General features: G+C 41.4%; 1 protein-coding gene across 1 annotated transcript in view; it reads left to right on the top strand.

Moving 5' to 3' along the window:
• Nucleotides 1–3,047: 3,047 nt before the first annotated feature.
• The window catches only part of NCAM2 (neural cell adhesion molecule 2), a 279,510-nt gene continuing 267,501 nt past the window's right edge, over nucleotides 3,048–15,056 (top strand). The window contains exon 1 of the mRNA XM_027886019.1: nucleotides 3,048–3,203. Coding sequence (XP_027741820.1) covers nucleotides 3,152–3,203 — 52 coding nt within the window. The 5' untranslated portion in view covers nucleotides 3,048–3,151. The remainder of the gene's footprint in view (nucleotides 3,204–15,056) is intronic.

The raw sequence follows: 15,056 nt of genomic DNA, 5'->3' as shown, positions 1-15,056 counted from the left end.
GTTTATTTCTGGTCTTACTTTTAAAACTTACATAGCATGAAAATGTGTTTGTTTTCTGTCAGCATATTTGTTATACATGTGATACCATCCAGAATCATGTTTTCTAATTCCCTAGTCTTAAGTACAGCCATTAACCTCCATCTCACGTTTCCTCCTAGCAAACAGCACACTCTTTAAAGAAAAATGCTGTTAGCCAAAGAATGGCAAATACTACAGGTGTGTTGTTATTGATACCAATTAGTGGTTTATAGCACTTTGAAATGCTCATCTTTTGGTTCATTGAATGTGTGGTCATGAACACCAAGAGTCATATAGATACAGATGGCAGAAAAGTTGAGCCCTATTTCCCATCCCTGTTTGTGTGACCTCAACGTGATTTGTTGTTGTGGTTCACTACGAGATACTTTTTTAAAGACCCTTCTTCTGTAACAAATGAGTTGTTCCATAAGCAGCAGGAAAAATTAAGCCCTGCAAGTTTACCTACTTTGTTCCTTCCTCTCCTCCCCTCCCCTCTCTGTCCCTCCACTGAGTGGTTTCAGGATCTCCATATACCTTTTAGGTGGTGTATGTGACAAAGCACCTTGAGATACATGTCTACTGGTGAGCAAACCAGCTGCCTTTGTTGTTTTCCTCCATTGATTCAGAGCAGCAAAGAGTATGTCCCTCTTTTCCTAGAGAAGCTGAACTGAAAACAGATTTCCCCAAATCCTGTAGCACTGTGGCATTGACAATCTACATGGTGGGCTCTGCTGATTGCTGCGGAGAAGTAATTAGGCAGACTTCTCAGGGTAGGGAAGCCTGTTTGAAAGCAGAGCATCCTCATTTCATTTCAAAGTTGCTCAGATCTGACATTGGTGAAATTTTTCATCACGATCGTGATTTAAAGTAAGCAAATTGGGATAGCAGCATTCTTTCCATTATGTTTAGTAATAGTACAGCATTTGCTGTACATGAGTGTCACTCCTTGCACCTGTGCACCTCTGCAGATCAAGGTGCTTCTGGTCCTTAACTAAAGCAGACTGTGATAGATGTTAAGGCAAGTGTATAAGTTATTTAATTTTATTTATTAACACTGTTTTTGTTTTTTCCATTTATTTCACTTTTGCTGGATGGAAATGCTCCAAAACATTAAAACCAAAGACAAATTTGATAAATTTGGCATCTTGTCCACTTCATAGTGAAGGTTTCTTGTGTTTTGTCCCAGTAAGGTCCATATTTCTTTTTAAGGTTTTTATCTAATATTTGTTTTTATAATCTTTCTGTATTAATTTATTAATGATGTCAATTTCTGGAGTTGGTACTAGGGCTGATGAAACCTGGGAAAACTCCTTCATCAAAAACTTCCTCTGTCTTGCTTTCCTGAACCTACACTGAAGGCCTCCACCAAAGGTTGCTGCAATCAAACAGCTCTCATGACACTCTGGAGCAAAGCAGCTCCCAAATATAAATCCAGTTCTCATCTGCAAGGTTTTACTGAAGCTGCCATATTTCGGATTTCCAGAACTGTATGAGGAAAAACAGTTCAATTCCCACTTAAATATACATGAATCTGTTAATTTTATAGTAGGTTACAAAAATCTTTAGTTTCAGAGCAGGGTGTGACCATGTGGTGTGTGAATGAGCGATACCATTCTGATTTACATGGTGTAGATTAACCAACCAAAGACCCAAAGCTCTCAGCCTCCCCTCTACCACCATTTTCTCTTCATGCTCCCCAGTGTCCTAAAACGTCATCCTCTGGGAAAAGAATTTGTAGGAAGAACAAGAGAGGTAATAAAGGCCAAAGTTCAGACTACATAGTTTCTTATTGCTATATTTCATAGTTTTGTAAGACTACTGTGCAGAGAGTCAAGTGGAAGATATCCATCAAGTCATTCATATCAGTTCGCCAGGAAGGGACTTCTTATCTCCCATCCCCTCCCCAAATCCTCTTGAAAAGGGCAAAGGAAGGGTTGGGAAAAATATTAGTGATCTGTTAATTTGGATTGATCTTCTATCAACTACTGTCACTGCTGCTTCACGTTAATATAAATCCACTTGTATCTCCTTCCATGTATCATACAGGTGATAGGGTGGCACATTTATAGAAGCTGCTTTTTGGACACTATAGCTTAATTATCGCCCTCAAAAAAAAAAAAAATACCATCTTCAAAGTTAAGCTGGACCAAAAGCCACCTCTTTATTCATGTTGTTTTTTTTTTCCTTACAATGCAAGATCCTCAGCGAGACAGCACCGAGGCATCAAAACGGTAAGCAATTTATTTTTATCGGGTTTATTTCACGCAGCTGTGAATAGCAGAGGTATTTTTTCCCCCTCTGGACTAATAACAGGAGCCCAACCAAGTGAATTCTTAGGCAGCTGAATGAACAGGCATAAACCCACCGGGGGATTAGTTACAGTCGCCCCCCTAGGCGGCGGTCCCGCTTCCCACGGGCGCTGCCGCGCGTTACCGCCCGCGGGCGGAGCGGGGGCACAGTGAAGGCTGCGGGCCGGCCGTTCCCGCAGGAAAAGGCGATGCCAGGGACAATCCAAGATCCCGGGCGCGTCTGCCCTTCTCGCGTGCAGCCGAAACGCCTCTCCCCGTCTGTCCCGGCCGGGGATGCTGCGGGCTTCGCGGCAGGATTCTCCGCCAAAGCCGCCGCCTCTCCGGTGTAGGCTGCGTGCCCTCAGCGGGCTCCGAGGCGGTGGGGAGCCGCCTTAAACCGCCGGGGGGCTGCGGGTGGGAGGATACAGGGGAGGGATGCAATGGCGGGATGCACAGACGGATGCAGAAGGGGATGCAGGGGAGGGGGATGCAGGGAAGGATGTAGGGTGGGATGCAGGGAGGGATGCAGGGAGGGATGCAGGGAGGGATGCTCCGAGCCTGCTGCCGCTTCTGAGAGCGGCGGAGGAATCTCGGCGCTGCCGCCCGTCGGTGTGGCGGTGCAGCGAGTGCGGCGGAGGGATTGGGCGGCCCCGCCGAGCGCCCGCCCCCTGCGCGGCGGCGCTGCCCCGCCGATATAGAGCAGCGCGGGGAGGCGCGGCCGTCACTTGGCGAGCGGCGCTCCGCGGGTGCGGGGCTGCGCGGGCGGCGGCGGCAGCAGCAGGGTTTGCCTGGGCTGGCCGAGCATCCTCCAACTTGGAACTGTCCACCGGCGTGAGCTCCTGAACATGAGCCTCCTGCCTCTCTACCTGCTCGGATTGCTCCTCAGTAGCGGGCAAGGTAGGAGCGGGGCCGCCTTTTGCCGCCTTATCCTTTTTCTTTTTTTTAAATAATTAATTATTATTCTCACCTGTGCTGTCCGCTCGCTCAGATTAACGGCAAAGAAACGGAGAAAAAAAATTAAGCAGTGCGTTATTCTGGAACCAAATTAAGAAGGACCTAAAACTTGTTTCATCGCCTACCTTTTTTTTTTTTTTTTTTTAAGTCTTCAAGAGGTGTCATTTATGAGGAAAAAGAGGGAAAAAAAAAAGCTGGAAGGTGCTAAGTGTACTTAGCTGCTCTGCATGGGGTTTTGCCCCCCTTTTTTTTTTTTTTCTTGATAAATGTGGGAGGGAGACGAAGCGACTCTAAAAAACGTGTCTTCCAGGGACCGTGCTTTAAAATCTGCATCTGCCCTCGGGGAAGGCAGCGCGGGCTTCGTTTTTAGGAGCAGGGAGAAGTGCTGGCTGTAGAGCCCGTGGGAAACCTGACCTGAAGTCTACCTGTCGGGGTTCCTTCCTCCTCTCCCGAAGACCCTTTCCCGGCGCTCTGCCGGGACACCGAGCCCCCCGGCGGGGGCAGGGGCGTGCGGGGACGGGGAGAGCTGGGCTGGCGCCTCCGGGCACGGTTCGCCCTTTGCATATGTGTGTGCATATATATATGTGTGTGTGTGTGTGTGTGTACAACGCGGACTCGGGGACTGCGCTACGGCCGTGCGTTTTGGGCTTGGTTTTTTGTGGGTTTTTTTATTTTTTTTTGGGGGGGGGAGGATGAAACGTCTAAATATCTCTTCATTTATTTGCCTTTTTTTTTTTTTTTTTTTTTTTTTTTTTTTTTTTTTTTTTTTTTTTTTTTTAATGTCCCCTGCGCGACTACTTGAGGATTTGTGTTCCTCGAGGAGAAGGGTGGGAAAGGGCCGTCTGGAGGGGCGCAGCCCCTCGGTGAGGGATGACCACGGCCGCGTTAGGGAAAACTGTTCGGGGAAGTTCCTGGCGCCCGGGCAGGGCTGCCCCCGGCCCCGCTCCCCTCGCGCCTTGTGCCCGGTGCGAGGCTGGATCCGCTGCACCTGCGGGGGTGGGCGGGGCCCGCCTTCCTAAAGAGGTTTTTGGGGAGAAATAAACCCCCCCCGAAAGCCCCAGCCGGGTGTCAGCGGGACCGGCCCCGGGCCGCGGTGCCGCCACCGGGCGCCAGAGGGCGGCAGAGCTCCACGGCCGCGCCGGGCACTGCCCGGGACGGGGCGGCCGCGCCCCCGCCGCGGGACCGGGGGTGGGTGGGCAGGGGCTGGAGGGCTCACCCGGGGGATGGATGGGTCACCTGGAGGCTGGTTGTGTTACCCACGGGCTGCGTGAGTCACCCAGGCCCTACACGGTGTCTTGGGAAGGGGCAGAGAGATCTGTTGCGCCTGAGGAAGGGGCGGGGGTTGTGCCTTGAGGTATTCAGGCTGCAGCTGCGAAGGTCGCCTTCGGTGTATTCATGGCTAAAGCTCAGGTGTTTTCTCTCGCTGATAAGCAGCAAGGAGACACCAGGTGCTCTCAGTTTCTCTAGAAAAGCTTCCATGCTTTTGCCACCCCGGGGTGCGCTCTGAAGAGTCTCCCGGTGAGCAGCCATCCAGAAACAGGTCCGGAGGCTTTGCAGCGCAGCCAGCGCTGGGATAGCAAGGGAGGAGTACGGGAAAGCTTCCTCCGGGCTTTGCATTGATCTACCTGGGTGTAATAATGTAGAGATTTGCTCTGTGCCTCCTCCAACGGCGGAAAGCTACTTCGTGAAGTGTGGTTGCTGCAGCGTAGGAGGATCGCACAGTTTTGGTATCTTACTATCACAAATGTCAGGAGATAAATAATGGAGTGAAATTATAGATGCTATTAAGCCGAGTTTTAAAAATTATAGGAGGATAGATACGAGGGGGGGATAGAAAGAAAAGGAAGAAATCTGAATAAATCTCGTTTTTGTAGTAAGTTGCTATTGCTCTAAATTTAAAGAAGCAGCTTAATTTTTTTTTTTCTTTTTTTTGTTAACTAGAGGGAATGAATTGTACTGGAAGGGGAAGAGTGAGATTTTTGAACTGGCTGTAGAAAAAGCAGAAACGTGCAACCTCGATCCACAGCAGGGCATAGTAAATGGGAATGGGAGAACATCTGCATATGGAAAATATCCACGTTTAGGTTGCTAGGAGAGAGGAAAATTCTACAGTGAAGGGGGGGGTGTTATTAATTTTAATGAGTATCATCGTGGTGAGGGACTTACTGTATATTTTTTCTTTATTTTCAACACATGCTTGAAGTAATCTAGAGAATTAAGTGAATCAAATAATTTGAGGCTATTCTTAAAACTCTTGGGATTGATCTTTTCTGTGGTAATGCAGTAGTGGGGAACACATGATCAACTGGAGATTGTGATGTTTGTGAGGGTTATTTTGTTGGTTTGCTTTTAAGAAAAGGATTATTATGCAAGTATTAAGTGATGATTATTACTTTTTTGATGTTAAAAGGAAACAGTGTGGATCACTGGGAAAAAGCCAGGAACTAGATTTGGCTCATTTGCTTTGGAAACATCAGTAGTTTTAGGTTGAGGATTTATGTTTTGAAGAATGGAACTGCAGTAGATTTTATGAAGAATGACTGAAGCTTTTTCTTTGGGAACTGCTGGTGTTTAGGACTTGAAAGAGGGAACGATGCTGTACTTGTTCCATTCCAGTAAATCAGAGCAGTTTGAAAGCAAGCAGCAGACAGCCACCCCCTCCCCCAGCCCCTTAAGTTAAGAGCTTATGAATGTCATAATTATCTACCAGGGCCAAATTTTCTCTCTCCTAATTTCATGGCAAGGGAGGAGTTTAACTGGCAATGTTATTACGCTGAAACAAAAGTATTTTTTTCCTTAGCCTTTCAAAGCTGTCCAGACAATTCATCCAGTGTGAAGGCTCAATTTTAATTAGCTTTGCTTTGATTAAAATAAAAAAAAAAAAAAGGAACAAAATACATTCATAGACACACCGGCCTCCCCCCATGCCCCAAACCAACCAAAAAAAAAAAAATCATACTCCACTGTGTAAATGTGCCTTTTAAGAAATGTAGTGATACAACACTCAAAAGAAAAAGCTGCATTGGTTTTTACCAGTGTCTGGGGACACTGACTAAAAGTGGATGAAATGAACATCTTCCCAGATTGCAGAATCCTATTTCTTTCATCACTCAGCATAACAGACATTTCTTTATGTTAGCAAATTTTGGTTAAGTTGTGGTAGAAAATGTTTTGCTTGTAGAATTTAAACTATTTTGTGCTCATCCAGGAGGTTCAGAGGAGTGAGTACTTGTTTGGTCATTGTGCTTCAAGTCTCCTCTTTTCACTGCTTTGATACTGAGCTCCTTCTTGTTTTTCCTGAAGAGTTTCTCTTTACAAGTGCTTATAAGGGACTGTTTGTTAATTAGGAACATCCCCCAAGGGAGATGCCAGCCTGTGTGTCTTACTCACCACAGTGCAGTCTGGAATCCTGCCTCTTTCTGCTTTTTGCATACTGAATCCACGAAATTTGGAATTCTTGAAATCAGTGAGTTTCTCCACTGGGTTAAGTGGAACTAATATTCTACTTTGGTTGCATACTGAAATCTGAAACATATCCTGGGACTTCAGCTAGCCATTGTTTTCTGCTACCAGTTGATTTATATAACTGCATTAAGATACATCTGCTCTCCTCCCTTCTCCTTTTCACCTTTCAAAAACAAACAAACAAACCAGAAAAAAAATGAATGCCTGATGTTTCTGTTTTAGGCTATGTTACTCCTCTTCAGGTGAATATGAGATCCAAAATATCTGCCTGATAATAAACCTTGACTGATGAGGTGTTCTGAAAGACTGACTTAAGAATAGATAGTTGAGAAATAATGTAGAGAGCTTTGTTTCATGCAGTCCCAAACAAATTGGAGTTAGAGATATTTTTATCATTTACAGTGATTTCCGAGTATGAAATATATTTCAATCATGAAATATATGAATGATAAAGGCATGGACATAAAGTTTTAAAGTCTTTTCTAAGAGATTGAATAGCATCATTCGGACTCATTCTCTTGGAACACAGCATGTATTTATTTAGTTAATTAATTTTTTTAATATGCGGAAATGGTACTGGATTGTTAGGATGAATTTATGTAGGATTTGCCTTTCATGGCCACCTTCTACAAGTATATTGAGAACAAATACTGTATTTGTTTGCCCTTTCATTGACCTTTACTTTGAGGCACCTTTTCCAAGTGATTCATGTTTACTTACTGATTTTCTTTCAATTTACTCCAGTAATCCCCCAGTTACATTCAGCACACGCCATTTGATTCCAGCCCAATTGAGTCAAGTTAATATGACATTTTGGGAAACACATTTTAACTGCACTAATTTGTGTCTGTGAGTTGAAAATTTACTACTGAAAGAGTGGTACATAAACTTCTTCAGGTAAAGAATCTTGATAATACCTGGTATAAGTATTTTAAGTAGTTTATATCTACCAATGTCAGGTGTCTTATTTTGGTTTTTGTCTCTCTGGCATTCACATTTGCTTTATAAAATAAGGGCAATATACTTCATGAAGTGTATCCTGAAGTTCTCCGTGTCACAGGTCACTTGAATCATATTTTTGATGTCTCTTGTAATTCAGAAATAGAGAGATGGAAGGGGAAACTTAGTTGTATCCTGACATACTCAAATCTGGAGGCTCACTCGAATCTGATAGACTAGATCCAAGCCTATTGGTATCTATTGTATCTTATTGCTTTTTATTTTGATCTAAGCAATTAATTGTGACCTAATTCTGACCTAGTAATTAGGTTTCCCCCTTAGTGTATTTAATAGCTTTCTAGTTTAGGTATTTAAGTAGAACATTCAATTTTTGGTAACTAGTTTAAGTCAGAATAGTTTTTAATATTGAATAGACCATTCAGAGCACTATTTGCTGTTACCTCAAGAATCTCAGGATGTCCAGCTTCAGTGAACTAAATCTGTGTTCTTTAGCAAGATCTTTTTTATTGCTTTTGTAGCTCCATTTCTCTTAATACTGTGCTTGTATGGATTTGTATGTCTTTTGAAAGGTTATCAGGGGAAAAAAAGAGTTAATTTAATTTATTAAGATACTCTTTAGGTGTCTTGTGTTATGGTGTAACATCTTGAACAGGGTGTCCTCAAAACTAAGGGTATCAAAGTTTTTATATTTGTTATGTGGCTGATTTTTTTTTTTTTGCATTTTTTGTTCTCTCTTGACTGATGATATCATTAGAGAAGACATTTTATGATTTGTTCTGCTGTAGATGAGCTTAGAATCTGCTTCTTAATGCAAAGAATAAAGAGAGCAGTAAAAAAAGATGAAAAACAGGGAGAGTCCTTTATCTGGTTACAGCTATTTAGGGTGACAGCTTAGGATATTAAAAGCCTGGAGAAGAAATCCATGTGTTACTTAAAAGTTGTGTGGAAAGGAAACAGAGAATATGTGTGTACACAGGTGCACATTTAAGAAAACCTTGTTTAACAAGACCCCTAAGCCTCTGAATGACCTGCATTTGACTTGCTCCATGGAAGAACTGTTGGTTGCACTAATCCAGAGGCTCACACTGAGCAGGAATCAGTTGACTTCAATGGGTTCAGTGGAGTATGTGAAAGTGTCTCTTCAAATGGCAGGAGGTAATCAGCTCTCATTTCTCAAATAGCATGAGATGGGCAATACCATCCATTTAGGCTGCTGTTATGACTTAGAAAATTATGACTAACAGAAAATCTCTCATGGCTTTTGTGCATTAACACCTGGATCATTAATGAATGCATGGGAGTAATAGCTTGAACTACAAATCCAAACGAAGATCTACTGCAGAAGGCGATATTTATAGGCAGTTCTCAAATGTGAAGATGACTACGAGTATTGTCATCAGTGAGGCACTGGAACAGGTTTCCCAGAGGAGCTGTGGATACCCCATCCCTGGAAGTTGAAGACCAGGTTGGATGGGGCTCAGAGCAGCCTGGTGGAAGGTGTCCCTCTCCACAGTAGGGATTTTTGAATTAGATGATCTTTAAGGTCCCTTCCAACCCAAGCCATTCTATGATTATAGCCACTCTACTAATTTTAGTCTGAGGAGAATTTCCATCGACTCAAGTTTGTATTTGCATGAGACAAACAGGACCAGTTTTTTAAAAGTGGCTGTTTTACTGTCTCAAGTACTTAAATTTGGGAAAGAAGTAGACAGGAAAGTATATGAACTAAAAATTCATTACATGGTTTCTGCCTATTTAAGAACACTGAAGTTAAACCAAACACCTGCTGGAACTTTTCACCTGCATACTGCCTCTTTTTTTTGAAAATTAAAAAATGCAGTCATTTGGTTTCACCTGTGCTTTAACATGACATATAAGGAGCACTGCAAATAGGATAAAGAGATCAAGTCTTTTAGAAATCTGTTTGAGCAAATAATTTAGGTAAGCATGTAAATCTACTAATCAAGGGTGTAATTTGCTACCAGTTTCCATGATCCAGTCGTAATTTTATCTGAAATAACCAGTTTGTGGATGGATAACATCCAGGTAAAATTGGGAAGCAACATGTAGTCCTGTGGAGGCTTAGTCAGCTTCTTCAGTAGTCCTGCCTATCAGTACTGAAATAAATTTCCTCTTATACACATACTATACAAGTTCCTTCAAGAACCAGCTTTCCATAAAAAGCATGGATCATTGATATGTTAATTTATGTTCATTTAAGATGTAGTGGCTCTCTTTGAAGCAAAAATTGAGAGGGAAACACAAGTGGCTCGTTTTCTTTTTACCCAGCTGTGTTTTTCCTCCTACCTAAATTTTTATTGTGACTTTAGAAGGGTGCACTGGTTTTTATTTAATGTTCTAATTACCTGAGTAATATTGCTAAACAGCAAACAAAGGCTGATTAATAACTTCATAATTCAGCAATCTTTAGCCCTGTAGCATATGAATAACTTATAAGGCTAGGAATGAAACTTTCCTTTTCAAAATGACCTTTCCAGTTAGCTAATATTAAAGTGATTGCTTACATTGCAGTTGTAGCCTAAGTAACAATGCCAGTTGTTTGGTATGATCTGAAATTCATACTTGGAAATTGTATGACAAGCTGCTGTCCTCATCACTTTGCCCAAGAAGTGCCATTTGGGTTCAGTTTAAAAACACTCATTGCCATCAATTTTCTTGCTACTAAAACACGTTGCACCAGATTCAGTCAAGCTGCAAGCAATTTCAAACCCATTAACTTTGTAGACCTTTGTGCTGCAGCTGAATTTGGCTTGCATGAACTCAGGTCTGTGCTTAAAATAATAAAGTATTTAAAAATAGAGATACATAAAGCAGTGTATGGTCACAGATAGAAACTGGAGGGGAGAGGTAACTCTGCCTTTTGCTATGAGTTTTTTCTTTATTATAACAGGAAATATGTAAGCAAACTGCAATGGTGTTATGTTAATATTGTTTCATTATGTTATTTTAATTAGTTAAAGCAAAGCAAACTACAGATCCAGCATTTGGGGAAAAGTGTAGAAAAGCAGGATGTTTTCCATGCACTGAAGACCAGTTGTCAGGAGTCGCATTATATGGCATTTATAAAACATTCTTGAAGGTATCATACTTATAAACTGCTGTGCTTACTGGATCAGAAAAAAAGATTGATGTACTCCAGTGACCTCAACAGAGACTCAAAGCAGAGTCATAAAGAAACAGAGTAAGTACAGAATGAGAACAGTGTGATACTTCTGTCAGTGCACCTACAAGGTTCAGGGATATGTCAGGTTACATCTATGTGATCTTCCCTAATGATCTTGGCAGATCTTTGTTGCACGAATTTGTCCTTAAATCTGCTGATACTTTGATCTACTTGGTGTGCTGTGTCGGTGGATTATGCAAGGGAAGAAGAAGTCTGAAAAAGGAATGTTCAGACCCTTAATTGCTGTGTTGTAAGTAATGGAGTAATCCTAGTTCCTTACTTGACTCTTCCATGACATTCATAATAGCATGTAACACAGAGAAGTTGCCCCTGTCTTCTGTGAAAGACTCAGAACTGCATGTCATTTTCATGGGCTTTCCAGTGATTTATTTTTTTGTTTGTTTGGTGTTCTGTTCCCTAATTTTTTTAAAGCATTTTATTTCCCCTCGCCTTTTGATAATGATTATCTTAAATTAGCAAATGGTAATGTGAAGTATTTGAATTTTAAGCTGAACTGCATCAGGCCAGCTTTAAAATACTCTCCTTGTTCTTATCTCTTTTTCACTGTAATCAGTGTTGGAAATTCTGCCTTATGAGGGTAAAACTGCGGGCTAAAGCTGCTCTTTGAGCAGGTACCCTGGTGAAGTAAATGCTGAGAGAGAGTTTGATTGCTAAAAATAGGATTCCCAGGAATGAACAAAACAGACTACATATGCATGTATAGGCATGATATATGAGTGAATGGATATAGACTGGTTACAGGATGAAAATTAATTTTTGACCAAAAATGTAGTGACTCCAGAGCATAAGAACATGAGGGAAGAAATACTGTTATTCCTAAAATGATTATTTATTAATTTATCAAATGTTTACATTTAATGAGTCGCCAGAATGTCCTGGGAGGTCCCTTCAAACAACCTGCTTTTAAGATGTTTTTTGTATTAAGGTCCTCAAGCCATAGGGGAAAAATAATTTTTAAACTGCTGAGTGATAGTTTCTGGAAAATGTGTTTCTCATTCATTAATAGGTGTACACAGCAAATACTCATAGAATCATAGAATATCCTGAGTTCTAAGGATCATTGATTCCAACTCCTGGCCCTGCACAGGACCATTGTGTGCCCAAGAGCATTGTCCAAACACTTCTGAGCTCTGTCAGTCTTGGTGCTGTGACCACTTCCCTGGGGAGCCTGTTCTAGTGTCCAGCCACCCCCTGTGAGAAGAACCTTTTCCTAATATCCAACCTAAACCCCCCTGACACAACTTCAGGCCATTCCCTCAGGTTCTGTCACTGGTCACCACAGAGAGGAGATCAGTGCCTGCCTCTCCTCTTCTCATGAGGAAGCTGCAACTGCAATGAGAACACACCAAGTGCCCTCAGCTGTTCCTTATGTGGCTTCCCCTCAAGGCCCTTCACCTTTGTCATCTTTAGATGCTCTGTAATATAATAGAATTCTTCTCTTGTGGCACCCAAAACTGCACACACCACTGGAGGTGAGGCCACTCCAGTTCTTGGAAAATGCAGCAATAAATTATTCATTTCCATTCATTTGATGCGGCATTTTTGTGACAATAGTATAGAATTACGAAGACAACATTGCACAGTGCTGAAACGTTGTTTTATTTGCTAATCACCTGAGTGATTTTGTATGAGGCATCTCCATTTCACAATAGGATCTTTGGTTTTGTTGCTTTCTGTTTATTTGTTTTTGTTTCTGAATTCTAATTTTGTAAATCTTGTCTTATGCATCTTGAAATTTAAGATGAATTATACCCAACTGGGCATTGGCATCAGGAATAAATAATGGAGTAATTCATGCACTCCTGTGCTTTCTGTACAGGGGAATAACACCCTAACTTCAGAGCTAAGCAAAAACTAATGCTGACTTTTCCCAGTGAAGACTGTCTATGGTATAATGTGAATGCTGAATCTCTGGACTTTTATTTTCTTTTATTTTAAGAAAACAGTGCTATGTGAGCTGAGGTCTGCTGGCAGAACTGTGCACACCCTGCAGCCATGGAACTCCCACTGGAGTCGGTGGGAGACTTGTGTGCCAGGAGTACTGTTTGGGGGGTTGTACTTGATTGCACCTTGCAGGGTCTGATTGAAGCTTTCAGGAGTTGTATAACTCCCATGTGAGTATGTGGGAATTTTGATTTAGTGAAGAATAGAAAATCAAGCTCGAACTCTATGTATATTTAAGTAGTGGATGTGTTTATAAAGTAATGCTGAAAAGGTGTGGGACTAATCCAAAAAAAGCATGGAAGAGCTGGAAGCTAGAGGGATGTTCTGGTGTGCCATGTTAACGTAGTACAGAAGAGAAAAATGATATTTGTCTGTGGTTTTTATTAATAAATCCAAGGGCACATTTAAAATATTGTAAACTGCTGATTTTTTCCCCTCTGGGAACGTGTGTGAAAGTTGTATTTAATTTTTATGGTCGCTTAGTTGTTGCAGCCCAGGTCGTAGCTGTGTTGGGAAGTTTACCATTCCATATAAAAATTCATGAATTCAGTTTTGTTTGCATTTTTGAGTTTTGATTTACTAGAGTGTTTTTTGTCTGTGGCTTTGTGACAGTGGTCAAAATTGTTCCTCAGCTGTTCAGTATTCAGGTCATGCCTGCAGGTCTGTAAGTGACTGTCTGAGTGATCAGATGTTCAAGGGATCTGTGCCAGTTTATGGCAGTTCCACACTCGGAGTTCAGCAGCTTTTAGCATTTATCCAAAATAATCCCCCCCAGCACCTCTGCATTACATTTTTATGAATGGCTTTGGATTATACAGCCTGTGTACAAACTGAATTTATGTTGCTGCGTTTGAGAACTCTGAGATGGTGTTTTCTATACAGTCCTCCAAAACTCATGGTAGACTTAATCTGATTTTACTGTTCTTGCAAGTAAATTTACAGATGTCTGTTTAATGTCATAGTCGTGGGTTTCAGTTCTGAGTGTATGATTCTCTTAGGTACTGTTCATTTTAAAAACTATTTTGATCTTCACTTTTTCTCCATAATTTGCAAACATTAGTATGAATCAAAATATTCTTATCTCTGTTCTAAAACCTCAGGAATCACCTGCTTTATTCTGTGCAGCCCTTTATGTGCCACAGTCTGGAAGACTTTTCTTTTATATTTTTTTTTTTTAATTTTGGTCCTAGGTACATGAATGAACACACTATCTGCTGCATAAAAGAGCAGATCTGGCTGGGGAAACTACTGTGTCCTGTGAAAATGGTGACTAAAAGAAATAGAATTTCCTCTGAATCATGTGTTTTGCATTTCTAGCTACTCTGAATCTCCTTTAAAAATATGAACCACAGCTAAACAATCCCAGAAATACTTTTCTCCTGAACAGGAGTCCTTTTGCTGTTAGAGTTCCAATATCTGTTTCTCTGTACCTATTTTAAAACAGACCAGATAACTGTAGCCATTGACTTTAGTATCTTACTCTTTCAATTGTGATTTGTGAATGTTTCCATTGCTTTATTGGACCTTAAATGCACGTGTGACTATTTTCCAGGTTACAGAGTCTCTGTTTATACCTAAGCCAATGAAAGGTTGAAAATTAAGGCAAACTTTTTCTGTTTATAGCTACACTGAATCTATAACCTGTGACCTGCAGGTATTAAATAAGGAACATCTTTATTTGTCAAACTAGAGAAAAGTCTGTTTCTACAGGGATGCTCTATTTTTACATGACATAATGAACTTTCTAAGTATGTTTATGAAAGTTTGATCAAAAAAACCCCAGTACTGTAGTAGGAGGTAGAGGGGAAACTGTGGCAGTAGGGAAGGACAAACACTGAATATTCGTTAATGGTATGTGTTTTCCCCAATGAAGAGATGCTTCTTGGTCTTTTTGGTAACTGGTAACCACTTCCCTAGGAATGGGCTGATAATTCCACCACTTATCAAGGAAGTCTATTCCAATGCTTTACAATCCTTTCCATAAAAAAAATGTTTCCTAATGAAAGGATCACATGAAGTTTCATATGGAGCTCATAGCACTGGACGACAAACCTTGCTCTTGAAATTCTGTAATTTGAGGTTTTCCTGACATTCACTCCTAAAAATTGCTGCATGGGCAAAGAATTACTGAAAGAGGAAAAAATAAGAATATAAGCTTTTCTAAGCAGTTTTTAGGAAAAAAAATGGACAGTGAAGCAAAAGCTACTTTTCACAGTAAACAC

Source organism: Empidonax traillii, unplaced genomic scaffold (assembly GCF_003031625.1).
Source record: "Empidonax traillii isolate 1590-97213 ecotype Southwest subspecies unplaced genomic scaffold, ASM303162v1 scaffold176:size2985712, whole genome shotgun sequence".
NCBI lineage: Eukaryota > Metazoa > Chordata > Aves > Passeriformes > Tyrannidae > Empidonax > Empidonax traillii.
This window is presented reverse-complemented; position numbering and strand designations above follow the sequence as displayed.